This window comes from Hyaena hyaena, unplaced genomic scaffold (genome assembly GCF_003009895.1).
Source record: "Hyaena hyaena isolate Hyena2069 unplaced genomic scaffold, ASM300989v1 scaffold_59, whole genome shotgun sequence".
Taxonomy (NCBI): domain Eukaryota; kingdom Metazoa; phylum Chordata; class Mammalia; order Carnivora; family Hyaenidae; genus Hyaena; species Hyaena hyaena.
The window spans coordinates 1,753,513-1,768,759 of NW_024080691.1; the positions used below are offsets into that span (position 1 = coordinate 1,753,513).

Here is a 15,247-nt window from a genome sequence, read left to right on the forward strand (position 1 = left end):
GCTACGTCAGTGTTGTGAAGAATGGCTGGTTTTGTACTATGGAGTTCGGAAGGTAAAGTCAAAAGGGAGGCCTCCAGAGGGAATTTGACATGCTAAAGAGGACTCCTAAGGTACCCGAAACCTTGCTTGTCAGGCTAAGATTGTTTTCCCTCTAGTAGGTCATTAACATGAGGACGGTAGGGGGTTCCTGGAGAAATGTTCTACTCTGTGTTTGAAAATTTAATTTTACTTGCCATTTCCTTCTTGCCTTGGTTCCCCATATCACTCTGGAGGGGTGATGTTGGGGTTCCAGGAAAAAGTCTACAGGTTTCTGGAGATTAGGAGAAAAGATAAGATGGCGTTTTTCTTGTAATTTACTAAGAGATTTGTAAACCGATGTAGACCCGTGTCCTGTATGACTGTGATCTCTATCAATTGGCCATTTGTTTACTTTCCTTTCTTTTGTCCTTGCACAGCCAGGAGGGCCTGAAGAATATCACACACATCCCACCTTGGGGGTGGGGGCAGGGGTGGGGGTGCTAGCTTGCACTTTGTCCTTAGCCCACCCCATGCTCCCTCATCAATAATATGGTCATAGAATATTCCATGATCGTATCATATTCCCACTTGTATAATAATTCTAATTATATGATGTATACTATTCCAGTTTGGAACATTTGTGCAAGATGCTGAATCACCTTGAATATTTAGATTATTTCTAATTTTTTACTATTATAAATAACATTCCAAGGGTTTTCATTTTTAAAAATCTTAGCTACAGATATGATTATATTTTCTTAGGACAGATATTTAGAAGCAAACCTAAATTCATATATATTAGAATTTCATATATATTAATAAATTGCTTTCCAAACGTACTTATACTTCTGCCAGCAGTGTAAGAGACCCTACGTAATCGCATATTTGCTGGCATCAATACTTTTTTAAATTTTAATAAGTAAAACTGGTGTATCTTTACGTTTGCTTTTTCATTTAACTGGTGAGATTAAACTGGGTTGGGTTTTTTTTTTTCAATCTTTTAATAACCATTTATATTCCCTCTCCATAAATTGCCTTTTAAAGCCCTTGCTGGCAGGAATCAAATATTGTTCCTTTAATATGCTTCAGTGCTTACAATGGTGCTTGTTATGCAGCTGACGCTGACAAAGCTTTGAAAACAAATAGGTAGAAAAATCCTAGAGTAACTGTTTTACATCCTTGTGAGAACAATTAAGCAACTAAAACCCAACCATTATGTACCCACTTTAGAATTTACGAAGAACATATCAGCATATTTGAACCTCACAATTACTGTGTGTTGTTATTTTCAGCATTTTTACCGTGTGGAACAAAATCTGAAGTAACAGGTCTCAGAGGGATCAGTGGTGAAAATCAGCACCACTCTGGAAAGGAAGAAATTGTTTCCCTCAAGGCCCAACTAAACTAATTGCAGTTCGTCTTCCTGAACACAAGAGGGCGAAGGAGTAGGCCATAAAGCACCAAGAATGAGTACCTCGCCTGACTACGTTTCCCAGGTTTCTGCGCGATCCCCCAGAATGCTCAGCGGATGAGGCTTTCACGTCCCAGGTTACTGGGCGGTAGGATGTGACTCAGTCTCCCACCCAGGCGCATAATGGCCGCTGGCTTTCCCGGTGGACCTTTGCTGTTGTGCTCTACCTCATTGCTAGGAAACGGGCGCCAGAAGGTTCTCAGACAAGGTCCCGCTTTCTTAGAGCGGTAACGTCGTGCGCCGGTTGGGGAAGGGACGGTGGGAGGCGCGGAGCTGCAGTGAACCATGCTCGTGAGCTGTGGGTCCGTCTGTGAAGAGGCCCATCTCAACGGTACCGAGGTTGGAGTCTGCGCTGGGCGTGGATTCCGCTGCAGACGGAAAACTACACTTCCCAGCATCCTTGCGGTGCCAGAACTACGTTGCCCGAAAGCCCGAGCGTGATCCGGCCGGCCTCTCACCTCCACCCACCAGCCCTAAAACAGGCAATGTGGAGTCGCAGTGTCGGGCGCCTGCTGCTATCCGAGCACCGTGCGGGCCGCCGGATTTCAGTCCTCGGTGGGCGTTTCTCGCCGGCCATGCGGAGAGGTGAGGCGAGACGGCTTGGTACCGATGCCTGCTTGCTCTCTGGGGTACTGCGGGTGGTTCGTGCCAGCTCCGGCGAGCGGGAGACCAGGGTTCCACGCCCCTCCCAGCCCCACCCGGTGCTTGGCGACCCCGCCGCCGGATCTCGCCCGCTTGGATTGGGGCGGGAAGGGCCAGGACTGAGGAGAGGACCGCTTTCCTCTTTTGAGAGCGAGCCCGTGAAAGCCTGGGGCTCCCACCTGTCTCCACCGCTAGAGCCCCCCAGGCTTCTTTCTCAGCGCTTGGTTCTTTTTTACTATCAAATGAGGCTGGCAATCCCCGCCCTCTCGGAGGCCCGTCTGGAGCAGTCTGTTGAGAGTTCTGGTTTCCTTCGTGGCTTATTTAAACTTGGGCTGTTCTCTGGGTGCTGTCTCGGGCCCAGGTTTTTGGTAGACCACAGCATGCATTTCAGGTCAGGCCGCCTGTATTTCTCTGTGGTTTCCATTATTCTGCAGTCATGTTGGAGCCATTCAAAGCAAAACAGAATGTGAATCCTGGAACCTGCAAGTGTTGAACTTGTTAGCACCCCTGTTAGCTTTGTGTCCTGAAGGACAACCTGGCTTTATGCTGACAGATGATTCCAGAATCTCCCCGCAGTCTTTTTAAAAACTTTTTAAGATTGTCCACGGAATGGGCACTTCGGACTAACCTCTGTTCCCCTTCTTAAATCTTCAGTGCCATGAGAAATGAGCCACCCTGTACCCACTATACTTTGTTCCGTTTTGCTAGTTGCTTCATTGCACTCACACAGTAAGGTTGCAGTTGTTGATCCTGGATCTGTGAGACTGATGTTTAGCTGCCAGGGTCTGTGACAAAAAACTTGGTTATATATTTCAGTGTTCAATATGCACACACATTATGATGGACTAATTTGAAAACCTTGACCTTGGCCCATGGGGGTGGGAAGGATCTCCTTTATTCAGTTTTTTAAAGATGAATAAGAGCAGGCAGGGGAAGGTGATGCAGTTTGAGTTTTAATAGTGCTGGATTCCTAGGTCATTAGTACTTCCCAAACTGGGCAAAAAATAAATCCTTTTTAAAAATACATAATTTTAAGTCCTACCGCAGAACTACTGAGTCGGTCTTCAGGGATGTGTTACTAACAGGCCGTGTTACTTATTCTGGTAATTCTGATGTAGCTCGCAAGGTACATGTCAACTGACAAGCATATAGAAATAAGTAATAGTAACCACCTGTGTCACTGAAGTGTTGCAACTCTAAAGTTAGTTAATATAAAGCTTGTAGCTTAGATTTAACAAGACATCATTTTACTTGTGTTACTGAAATTGAAATCTGGCCTTTTCTGGCAAAGAGGTAGCTTGGTGCAAGGTAGGCCAGGGTGCTAATCCAAGATCTACAACTTAGTAGCTCTGTGATGCTGGTTAAGTCTTTAAACTGTGAGTTTTTTCTCACTACCTATGTATGAAAGAATCAGAAGAAGTAAGAATGAAAGGAAGGGCTTGGGGTTTTGTACAATTGTGTAAGTTTTGGGAACTTTTAAGGTATTATAAGGACCTGTTCTCCCACCCTGAGCTGAGAACAGTGATTCTGGTTACTTGGTTTCCTCTACCTATTAATATGCTTTCAAAGATTTATTCTTAAAAGTGTGTATGAGTTGAAGCACTTGTGACACCCTACTATGGATATCAAGTGGCTTTTCATTTCCTTATTGCATCTAAAGAAGAGTGCTCTCTAAAGTCCTGCTGCAAGGGAGGAGGACAGTCTACCTGTTAGGATTGTGAAGACTTAACCAAAGATTACAGGCTGTTTGAGTACACTGAAGGACTGGATGCTCCATAGATTCTTCTGAATTCTCTGCCCTCCTCATCCCCATAGTAAATAGAGCTCAAGGTAGGAATAGCATTGGTGAATTTTGCTCATCTTGTTTCTCCTGCCTGGATAACACATCTTGAAGATGTACTGTCACTCATATTGTTTCCAGATAGCCATTCTTAACCCTTTATTTTCATTGAAGGCCAAATGTCTCTTCCCTGTATTCCCTAATGGATATACCTTGACAGCACATGATTTAACACCCCAGCCTTGATCTTCATTGTACCCACCACACCTAGCACAGTTGGCTTTTCAATCAGCAAATTTCTGCAGAGCACCCAGAATTGTATCAGGCATTGGGGATTCAGTGATGAGCTAGAACAGGTGTGGTTCTTGCTCACAGGGACCTTACAGTCTAATGCGGTGGTCAGCAGAGTTTTTCTGTAATAAGCCAGGTTGTATGTTAGACATTGTGGGCCATGCGGTCACTTGCGACTACTCTTGTCATCGTAGCATGAAAGTGGCCGTTGATAATACGTAAATGAATGAGCACGGCTGTGTTGCAGTAAAGCTGTTTTGAAAATTAGGTGGTGGTAGCCTGCAGGCTGTAGTTTGCTGACGCGATCCCTGGCCTAGTGGGGAAAGGTAAACAGTTAGCCGTCATATAAATGTGTAAATCGTGAGGTGTGGCAAAATAACATCCTAGGATCCTGTGAAAAACTAACAAGAAACACCTGACCTACAAGAGTCTGGGCAGGCTTTCTGGAGGAGGAGACATAAAAACTGAACTCAAAAGGATAAATATGAGCAGGCAAAGGAGAGCTTTCTTAAATTATTCAGTGAATTAAAGAGGCAAAAGAGTCCTTTAGAGCAGAGAGCTAAAGAGAGCACATGGGGCCCGAGACCAGCTGCACCCTGCAGATTGTGGCTGTGTTCCGTATTTGGTGTCTCTCCGTATTCAGTAGGAAGCTTCCCTTTGGGGAAGGCATTCGAATGTTTGTTGACTGAAGTCAGAGGAATTGTGCACTAATCTGCATAGCTCTGAGACCATAACCTCTCAGGCAGGTACTTAGCATTTCTGAACCTGTTTTCCTCATCCGTAACATGAGAATTTTAAGAATAAGTAATAGGTGTGAAAGCAGTATCATGTCATAAAAATATTACCCCTACCAAGTAAACCCTGAATAAAATATTGAACTTCTAGTCAAAGAGAGATAACTTCGGGTCCTAATCATTCCTGATACAGTTGTTAGTGGAAATATCACTGAAGTCTGCCCCTCTTTTTCGTCTCATTTTTTCTTTTCCTACTCAGGTCTAATATTGACACACAGGCACATTGCTGAACTCTTCTAGATGGCACTCAGTGCCAAAAAAGACTGCGAACTGCTGTGCTAATGTGTGTGTATATGTGTTCACAGTGGATCCACCTTTACATCTGATTCCCATTATCTCTAAACAGAGTTTATCTGAGTATTTAAATGGATTGATCTAAAGGACTGGGCATCACTTTGGAGTTTATATTTAGATACTCTTTTTAAATCTATCTTTCCTGACTACTAGTCAACAAAGTCAGCAAAGACATCAGTTATGTCTGGTTTTGCTCATCCTCCCCTGGGCCTGGTGCTCAAGTATCTGTCGGCTAGAAGGGTACATAGGAAAGAATTCCATTTTCGTTACACTGCCTACCAGGAAAGCAATACCTGAGGTTGCAGCTGTCTTTTTAAGTACCTACGTATCTTAAGAGGTTTGGGATTTAAAAAAAAAAGCATAGGGTGACAGAGCCTGAGCTTTGGAGTCAGAAGACCTGAGTCTGAATTCGCCCATAATAACTCTGTGACTGGAGGTAAAATGCCTTTACCTTTCATAGGTTCAGTTTTCTTGTCTAAAAATGTGGATAATGCCACCTTACCTTCGTAGTGTATAAAATATTTAGTACAGTACCTTGTGTTCAATTAATAATTATATTAATTAGCTGTTACTTTACTTAATATATAGTAATAGTAAAGAAGTTGTATGTAAACAGAGTTCTCTCTGAGGAAGCATACTTTTTAATGAAATTCATCAGCAATATATGGAAAAGGACCATACTGTGTCTAGGTTAAAAATTGGGGATTTATTGAAATGGGACATTTATTTCAAAGATAAGAAATTTGTTATGGCTTTTGTGTTGCCACTAGTAAATACTCCCAAGATTTAAAATCAGACTTCATTGACTGATTCAGCAATTAAATATTGTGACCCAATTATTTGCCAAGCACCGTTCTAGGTACTGAAGATACAGTGATGAAAAACAAAGTCTTAGAGCTTACACTCTGGTTCAGAGACAAACAAAATGATTTCAGAGCTGAGAACTGTGATGAAAATAAGCTGGATATGTAAGAGAGTGGGAGTTCAAAAAGCTACTTTATATGAGGACACAGGTATAAATAATTACGAGAGCTCTGTGAAAGACATCTTAGCACCTAGGAGAGTTGGTTGGTTTCCACTCTTCCAGTAATGAGAGACGTGGCAGTGATCTCCAAAGCTTTTGACGTATATTACAATTTTTGACTGACTCTAAAATAAAACATCATACTGAAAGAAGGAAAGGAAGCATTTGTTGAATGTTTGCCATGTACAGAATACTGTTAGCCTTTTCAGATAAGAGTCGAGGGCTCAGAGGAATCCATTTTCTTTGTTGAAATTGCAGAATTCCTAAGCTGAAGAGCTGGAACTGTATTGTAAATAGATGGGAGAAATGCTTTAGAAGCTAAAGTGTCACACTTGAGTTCCTACAAGGAAAACAACGTGTCTTCTCTTTTCAGACTTTGTCACCACCACAGCCAAGGAAGGATATGATATGAGGAGAGTGGACCTAACTCCTTTAGAACAGAGGAAATTAACATTTGATACCCACGCACTGGTTCAGGATTTGGAAACTCATGGTAAGAAATGGATAACTCTTGAAAGAAGAATATTAACAACAGTCATGGTAATTACCTAGTCAAGACAATATCATTATTATGAAAAATTAAGATTCACTTTAAATATAAGTGCCATCCATACAGTGGAATATTTTACAGTCATAAAAATGGTATTGCTTGAAGAATATTTATTGATAAGGGAAATAAGATAAATTAAGTAAAGAACTAACATAAAATTAAGGGTGCCATATGATTCCAAATATGTACAAAAGAAAAACTAGGGTTTCTAGGCTGATACTAAAGTTCACGTGTAAGTACAAGGACTGTTAGAGAATAGCAGAAAAGAAAAAGGAACAAGCACAAAAGATAACCAGTTATCAGAAGAGTTTTTAATTAAATTGTGTTATAATGCAGGAATAGAAAAGTTGATTAATGAGGCACCTGGGTGGCTCAGTCGGTTATGTGTCTGACCTCAGCTCAGGCCATGATCTCAGTTCATGAGTTTGAGCCCCATGTTGGGCTTGCTGCTGTCAGCACAGAGCCTGCTTTGGATCCTCTATCCCTCCCTCTCTCTGCCCCTTTTCTGCTCATGCATGCAATCTCACTCTCTCTCAAAAATAAATATACCTTAAAAAATAAAAAATAAGAAAAGTTGATTAATAAAAGAGTGGCATTCAGATAGGTAAATACAGATATTTTTAGCAAACAATAAAGAAAGCATCACAAATTAGAGAAAGGAAGAGCTATTTAATAAATTGATATGATACATGACTAGCCATTTGAAAAATAAATTAGATCCCCTTACTGAAAAATAAATTCCAGGGGCACCTGAGTGACTCAGTCAGTTAAGCATCCGACTTCAGCTCAGGTTATGATCTTGTGGTTTGTGAGTTTGAGCCCCACATCAGGCTCTGTGCTGACAGCTCAGAGCCTGGAGACTGATTCAGATTCTGTATCTCTCTCTCTCTCTCTCTCTCTCTCTCTCTCTCTCTCTCTCTCTCCCTCCCCCCCCCCCCTCTCCCCCTCCCTCCCTCTCCCCCCCATTCATTCTCACTCGCACACTCACTTTCTAAAATAAGCATTAAAAAGAAAAGTAAAACATTTAAATGATGAGGAAAGTTATTCTAGGTGTTGTTGATAAGGATATCGTTTTTTAAAAATATATAAATACTTATTTGCTCTCTACAGGATTTGACAAAGCACAAGCAGAAACAATTGTATCAGCATTAATCACTTTATCAAATGTCAGCCTGGATAGTATCTATAAGGAGATGGTTACTCAAGCGCAACAGGTAATATTTTCATTATTATCAATTGTGACCATTTCATTAGATAATCTTTTTCATATGGCATCTCTGTCAACCCACCCACCTCCCAAATATGCCTGGCTGGATCTTATCCTCTACAAAGAGACCAAGGAACAAAAGCAAAACTCTTTAGTGAAGTCCATATCTAAAGAGATTGAGGAGTTAGAAGAGTCATAATAAAATTATGGTCACACAGAGAATGAAATTTTATCAAATCTTTTGTTGTGTGAGATAATTATATATTATTTGAATTATTTGAGGTAGTGTAGGTGATTAGTGAAACAGCTTTTTCCCCACAGAAAACCTACCAAGTAGAAAAGCTAACCTATTAGATTAAAAACATTTAACTGCAGTCAGGTGTAGTATGTTCTGGTTAATTTTCACAAACTTATAAAGCTGGAAGGGACTTAATTAAACATGGCTGGGAAGGACTTCATTAAGATGCTTTAAATGTGGATACACACATCCTTAAAGTCAAATAATGCTGTTTACTAAGAATTTAGGATGAGAGGTGCAGAGGGCTGTGGATTTCTCACATATTATCTTATGTAATCCCTCTAACAAGCTTGGAAAGTAGGTAGAATTATTCTACTTTGCCACTAACGAGAGATTCAGATTGAGTAAAATATAGAGTTGTCATTGTGGTGCGGTGGAGAAAAAGAATTTTATGTAAAGCATAGAATAAGCTAAATGAGCTTAACTGTGGAATATAATTCATAGATTCATAATTCATGAATTAATCACCATGAATAAAATGTTTTCTTTCTATAATTACATATATTACATATATGTATGTGTATTATATATATACACACACACGTATATTTTTTTTCTCTTGGACTCGACAAATACTTTATTTAGGAATTAAGATTTGCCTTCCTTTTTATTCCTCCTTTCCCAAGCGATGCACTTTTAAAAATACAGTTTAAAATTTTCAGAAATACCTTTTTTAACATTTATTATTGAAGTATAGTTGACATACAATGTTGTATTAGTCTCTAATGTACAAAGTAGTGATTCACCAATTCTATACATTACTCAGTGCTCCCCCATGATATATGTAGTCACTGTCTGTCACTATACAATGTTCTTACGATGTTACTGAGTATGTTCCGTGAACTTGTCACCTCCAGGATTTATTTATTTGGTAACTGAAAGTTTATACTTCATAATTCCCTTTACCTATTTCACCTACCCCTCCTCCCACCCACTTCCACCCAGCTGGCAACCACTAGTTCTCTGTATTTATGAGTCTGTTTCTGCTTTTTGGGTTTTGTTTTGTTTTTAGATTCTGCATGTAAGTGAAATTATACAGTATTCGTCTTTCTCTCTGACGTATTTCTCTTAATATAATACCCTCTAGGTCCATTCTTCATGTTGCAAATGGCAAGATCTCATTCTTTTTTATAACTGAGTAATATTCCATTGAGTATATATACCACATCTTCTTCATCTGAGATGCTTCCATAATTTGACTAGTGTATATAATACTCCAGTAAACACAGGAGTTTATGCATCCTTTTGAATAAGTGGTTTTGTTTTGTTTGTTTTTTAAATGTATTTTTTTAATGTTTGTTTATTTTTGAGAGACCGAGTGGGACTAGGAGGGGCAGAGAGAGAGGGACACAGAATCTGAAGCAGGCTCCAGGATCTGAGCTGTCAGCATAGAGCCTGGTGTGGGGCTTAAACTCAGAAACCATGAGACTTTGACCTGAGCCAAGGTTGGATGCTTAACCAGCTGAGCCACCCAGGTGCCCCTTGAATAAGTGTTTTTGTATCTTTTGAGTTAAATACCCAGTAGTGCAATGACTGGTTCATAAGCTCTTTTTCATTTTCTGAGGACCCTCCTTACTGTTTTTTGTAGTGGTTGCACCAGTTTGCATTCCCACCAACAGTGTAAGAGCGTTCCTTTTTCTCCACATCCTTGCAACATGTGTTGTTTCTTGCGTTGTTGTTTTTAGCCATTCTTACATGTGAGGTGAAATCTCATTGTAGTTTTGATTTGCATTTCCCTGGTAAGGACTGATGTTGATTGAGCATCTTTTCATGTGTCTGTTGGCCATCTGTATCTTCTTTGAAGAAGTGTCTGTTCATGTTTTCTGCCTGTTTTTTAATTGGATTATTTATTTTCTTGGTGTTGAGTTGTGTAAGTTCTTTATATATTTTGGATAGTAAGCCTTTATCAGAGGTGTCATGTGCAAGTATCTTCTCCCATTCCATAGGTTGCCTTTTAGTTTTGTTTGTTGTTTCCTTTGCTCTGCAGAAGCTTCTTATTTTTATGTACTCCCAGTAGTTTTTGTTCTTATTTCCCTTGCTTTGGAAGACGTACCTAGAAAAATGGTTCCTACTGCTAATGTCAGAGAAATTGCTGCCTGTGCTCTCTTACAGGACTTTTATAGTTACAGGTCTCATATTTATATGGTTAACTCAGTTTCAGTTTATTTTTGGTATGGTGTAGGAAAGTGGTCCACTTTCTTTATTTTACAGGTAGTTTCTGGTTTTTCCAGCACCATTTGTTGAAGAGGCTGTCTTTTTTCCATTGCGTATTCTTTCCTCCTTTGTCAAAGATTAATTGACCATATATTTGTGGGTTTATTTCTGAGCTTTCTATTCTGTTCTATTCTGGGGCAGATACCATATTGCTTTGATTACTACAGCTTTGTAATAGAACTTGAAGTCCAAAATTGTGATACCTCCAGTTTTGTTTTTCTTTTACAGAACTGCTTTGATCATTCAAGGTCTTTGATCATTCTATACAAATTTTAGGGTTGTTTGTTCTAGTTCTGTGAAAAATGCTGTTGGTATTTTGATAGGGATTACATAAAATTTGTAGATTCCTTTGGGTACTATAGACATGTTAACAATATGTGTTCTTCCAGTCCATGAGCATGGAATATCTTTGCATTTCTTTGTGTTGTCTTCAATTTCTTGTTATCAGTGTTTTAGAGTTTTCATAGTAGAGGTCTCTCACCTTCTTAGTTAAAGTTATTTCTAGGTATTTTATTATATTTGGTGCAATCTTAAGTGGGATTGTTAATTTCTCTTTCTACTGTTGCATTATTAGTGTATAGAAGTGCAACAGATTTCTGTTTCTATGCAATGTTGATTTTTGTATCCTACAGTTTTACTGAATTCATTTATCAGTTCTAGTGGTTTTTGATGGAATCTTTAGGGTTTTCTATATGTAGTATCATGTCATCTACAAATAAGGAAAGTTTTCGTTCTACCTTACCAGTTTGGATGCCTTTTATTTCTTCTTGTTGTCTGATTGCTGTAGTTAGGACTTCAGTACCGTGTTGAATAAAACTGTGAGTGGACATCTTAAATTGTTCCTGCTCTTTAGGAAAGAGCTCTCAATTTTTCCCCATTGAGTATGATGTTAGTTGTGGGTTTTTCATAAAGGCCTTTATTATGTTCTCTCTAACCCTATTTTGTTAGGGCACCTGGGTGGCTCAGTCGTTTAAGCATCCAACTCCTGATTTCAGCTCGGGTCATGATCCCACAGTTGTGAGAAAGAGCCCCCGTCAGCGTGGAGCCCACTGAAGATTCTCTGTCTCTCCCTCTCCTTTCCCCTGCTTATACTCTCTCTCAAAATAAATAAATAAAACCTACTTTGTTAAGGGTTTTTATCATGAATGGATGTTTTACCATCTCAAGTGCTTTTTCTGCTTCTGTCAAAATGATCATATGGTCTTTATCCTTTCTTTTATTAATGTGATGTATCATGCTGATTGATTTGCAAATATTGAACCAGCCTTGCATCCCGGGATTAAATCCCACTTGATTGTGGTCAGTGATTTTTTTTTTTTATATATATTGTTGGATTCAGTTTGCTAGTATTTTTGTTGAAGGTTTTTGCATCTATGTTCATCAGAGATATTGGCCTGTAATTCTCTTTATTTGTGATGTCTTTATCTAGTTTTAATATCAGTGTGATGCTAGCCTCCTAGGAAGAATCTGGAAGTTTTCCTCCCTCTTCTATTTTTTGTAATAGTTTAAGAAGAATAAGTATTAATTCTCCTTTAAATGTTTGGTAGAATTCACCTGTGAAGCCATCTGGTCCTAGATTTTTGTTCGGAGTTTTTGATTACTGATTGAGTTTCATTGCTGGTAATTGGTCTGACCAGATTTTCTATTCCTGCTTCAGTTTTGGGTGATGATTTGTTTCTAGGAATTTATCCATTTCTTCTAGGTTGTACAGTCTGTTGGCATATAGTTTTCATAATATTCTCTTACATTTGTTTGTATTTCTGTGGGTTAGTTCTTTCACTGGTGATTTTGTTTATTTTAGTCCTTTTTTTTTTTTTTTTTAAGGAGTTTGGCTAGAGGTTTATCAATTTTGTTGATCTTGTCAAAGAACCAACTACTGAGACTCGTGGGTGGCTCCGTCGGTTAAGCGTCCGACGTCGGCTCAGGTCATGATCTCAGTTTGTGGGTTCGAGCCCTGCATTGGGTTCTGTGCTGATAGCTAGCTCAGAGCCTGGAGCCTGTTTCAGATTCTGTGTCTCCCTCTCTCTCTGACCCTCCCCTGCTCATGCTGTCTGTCTCTCTCTCAGAAATAAATAAAACATTAAAAAAATAAATTAAAAAAACAACAACAAAGAATCAACTACTGGTTTCATTGATCTCCATTATTTTGGGTTTTTCTGTGTGTGTTTGTTGTTGTTTAGATTCTTTGTCATTTATTTCTGCTCTAATCATTATTTCCTTCCTTCTGCTGGTTTGGGGTTTTGTTGTTTCTTCTTTTTCTAGCTCCATCAGTTATAAGGTTAGGTTGTTTATTTGAGATTTTTTTGCTTCATGAGGTAGGCCTATATTGCTATAAACTACTTTCTTAGGACCACTTTTCCTACATCCCAGAGATTTTGGACCTTTGTGTTTTCTTTTTCATTTGCTTCCATATAATTTTTTATTTCATCTTTGATTTCTAGGTTTATCAATTCATTGTTGCATGTTATTTAACCTCCATGTTAATAACATTTTTTTTTTCTTGTGGTTGATTTCTAGTTTTGTGGCATTGTAGTCTAAAGAGATACATAGAATAAATTTGATCTTTTTGAATTTGTTGAGACTTGTTGTATGGCCTAATATGTGATCGCTTCTAGAAAATGTTCATGTGCACTTGAATGTGTATACTGCTATTTTAAGATTGAATGTTCTGAATATATGTGTTAAATCCATCTGGTCCACTGCGTCATTCAAAGCCACTGTTTTCTTGTTGATTTTTTTTGTATGGATGATCTGCCCATTGATGTAAGTGGGGTGTTAAAGTCCCTTACAGTTATTGTATTAGTATTGATTAGTTCCTATGTGTTTGTTGTTAACTACTTTATGTATTCTAGTGCTTCCATGTTGGGTCCGTATTTACCATTGTTATATCTTCCTGTTGGATGATTCCATTTATTATAATATTGTGTTCTTCTTTGTTTCTTGTTACAGTCTTTGTTTTAAATTCTATTTGGTCCAGTATAAATGTTGCTACTCCAGCTTTCTCTTGATATGTGTTTACATGATAAATAAACATTTCTTTGTCCTGTCACTTTCAGTCTACAAGTGTCTTTAGGTCTGAAATGAGTCTCATATAGGCAGCATATAGATGGGTCTTACTTTTCTATCCACTGTCACCCCATATCTTTCAGCTGGAGCATTTAGTTCATTTACATTTAAAGGAATTATTGACAGATGTGTATTTATTGACATTTTCTAACTTTATTTGTGGTTGGTTTTGTACTTTTTCTCTCATCCTTTTTTTTACTATCTCTCAGTTTGCTGGCTTTCTGTAGTGATAAATTTGGATTCCCTTCTCTTTGGTCTTTCCATGTCTATTACTGGTTTTGATTTGTGGTTGCCATTAGGCTTGTATGTAACATCTCCATGTGAAGTTGATGGTCTCATAAGTTTGGACCCATTCTTTACTCCCCCACCCACCCACATTTTACATATTGATGTCCTATTTTACATCCTTTTATTTTGTGATTTTCTTGACTGATTTTTACTGATAATACTTATTTTCACTTCTTTTGTGTTTCCTGCTTTTCATACTCTTACTTACAGTCTTTCATTTAGTCTCCTTTAATAATTCTTGTAGGGCTTCCTTTAGTTTTTGTTTGAGAAGCCATACCTCTCCTATTCTAAATGATAGCCTTGCTGGATAGAATATTCGTGGGTGCAGACTTTTTTCCTTTCAGCACTTTGAACATACCGTGCCACTCCTTTCTGGCCTGAAAAGTTTCTGCTGAAAAATCCACTGATAGCCTTACAGAGTTTGCTTTGTATGTAATTGTCTTTTCTTACTGCTTTTAAAATGGTTTTTTGTGTGTTTTTAAACTTTATTTTTTTGAGAGAGAGAGCATGCGCACATGAGCACAAGAGGGGAGCAGAGAGAGAGGTAGATAGAATCTCAAGCAATTTCCATGATCCGCGCAGAGCCTGATGCAGGGCTTGATCCCACAAACCCGAGATCGTGACCTGAGCTGAAATCAAGAGTAAGACACTTAACTGAATGAGCCACCCAGGCATCCCAAAAATTCTTTATCACTATTTTTTTGTTGTTTTAATTTCTATTTGTATTGTTGTCTACCTTCTTAGGTTAATTTATTGGGGGTTCACTGTGCCTCCTGGATCTGGATATCTATTTCCTTCCTCAGATTAGGGAAGTTTTCAGCTATTACTTGCTTAAATAAATTTTTTGCCCACTTTGTTCTTCTGGGATCCTGTAATGTGAACATTAATTACATTTGGACTCGCTGAGATCCCTAAGTCTGTTCTTATCTTGCTTTTTTTTTTTTTTTTTTTNTTCAGCTATTACTTGCTTAAATAAATTTTTTGCCCACTTTGTTCTTCTGGGATCCTGTAATGTGAACATTAATTACATTTGGACTCGCTGAGATCTCTATGTCTTTTTTTCTTTTTTTTTTTTTTTTTTTTTTTTGGTCTTTCATTTGCTCAGCTTGATTACTTTCTAGTACTCTGTCTTCCAGGTCATGAATTCATTCTTCTAATTCCTCTAGCTTGCTATTTCTCCCATGAACGGTATTTTTGTTTTAAATTTATTTTGTTTTTCAGCCCTGATTGGCTCTTTATCTTTAAGGGTCTTACTGATGTCCTCCACTCTTTTCTCAAATCCCATGAGTATCTTTATGGTCATTACTTTA

The 15,247-nt window shown here is 38.6% G+C and overlaps 1 protein-coding gene across 3 annotated transcripts in view; it reads left to right on the top strand.

Annotated features, from left to right (window-relative positions):
• The first annotated feature begins 1,580 nt into the window (after window positions 1–1,580).
• The window catches only part of CCDC90B (coiled-coil domain containing 90B), a 44,048-nt gene continuing 30,381 nt past the window's right edge, over window positions 1,581–15,247 (top strand). For 2 of the 3 annotated variants that reach the window (XM_039231813.1, XM_039231815.1), the window contains exons 1-3: window positions 1,582–2,074; window positions 6,688–6,807; window positions 7,975–8,078. In XM_039231813.1, the coding sequence (XP_039087744.1) occupies window positions 1,975–2,074; window positions 6,688–6,807; window positions 7,975–8,078 (324 nt within the window). In that variant the 5' untranslated portion in view covers window positions 1,582–1,974. Of the gene's footprint in view, window positions 2,075–6,687; window positions 6,808–7,974; window positions 8,079–15,247 lie in introns of all 3 variants that reach the window. The other variant, XM_039231816.1, reaches the window with a different exon arrangement.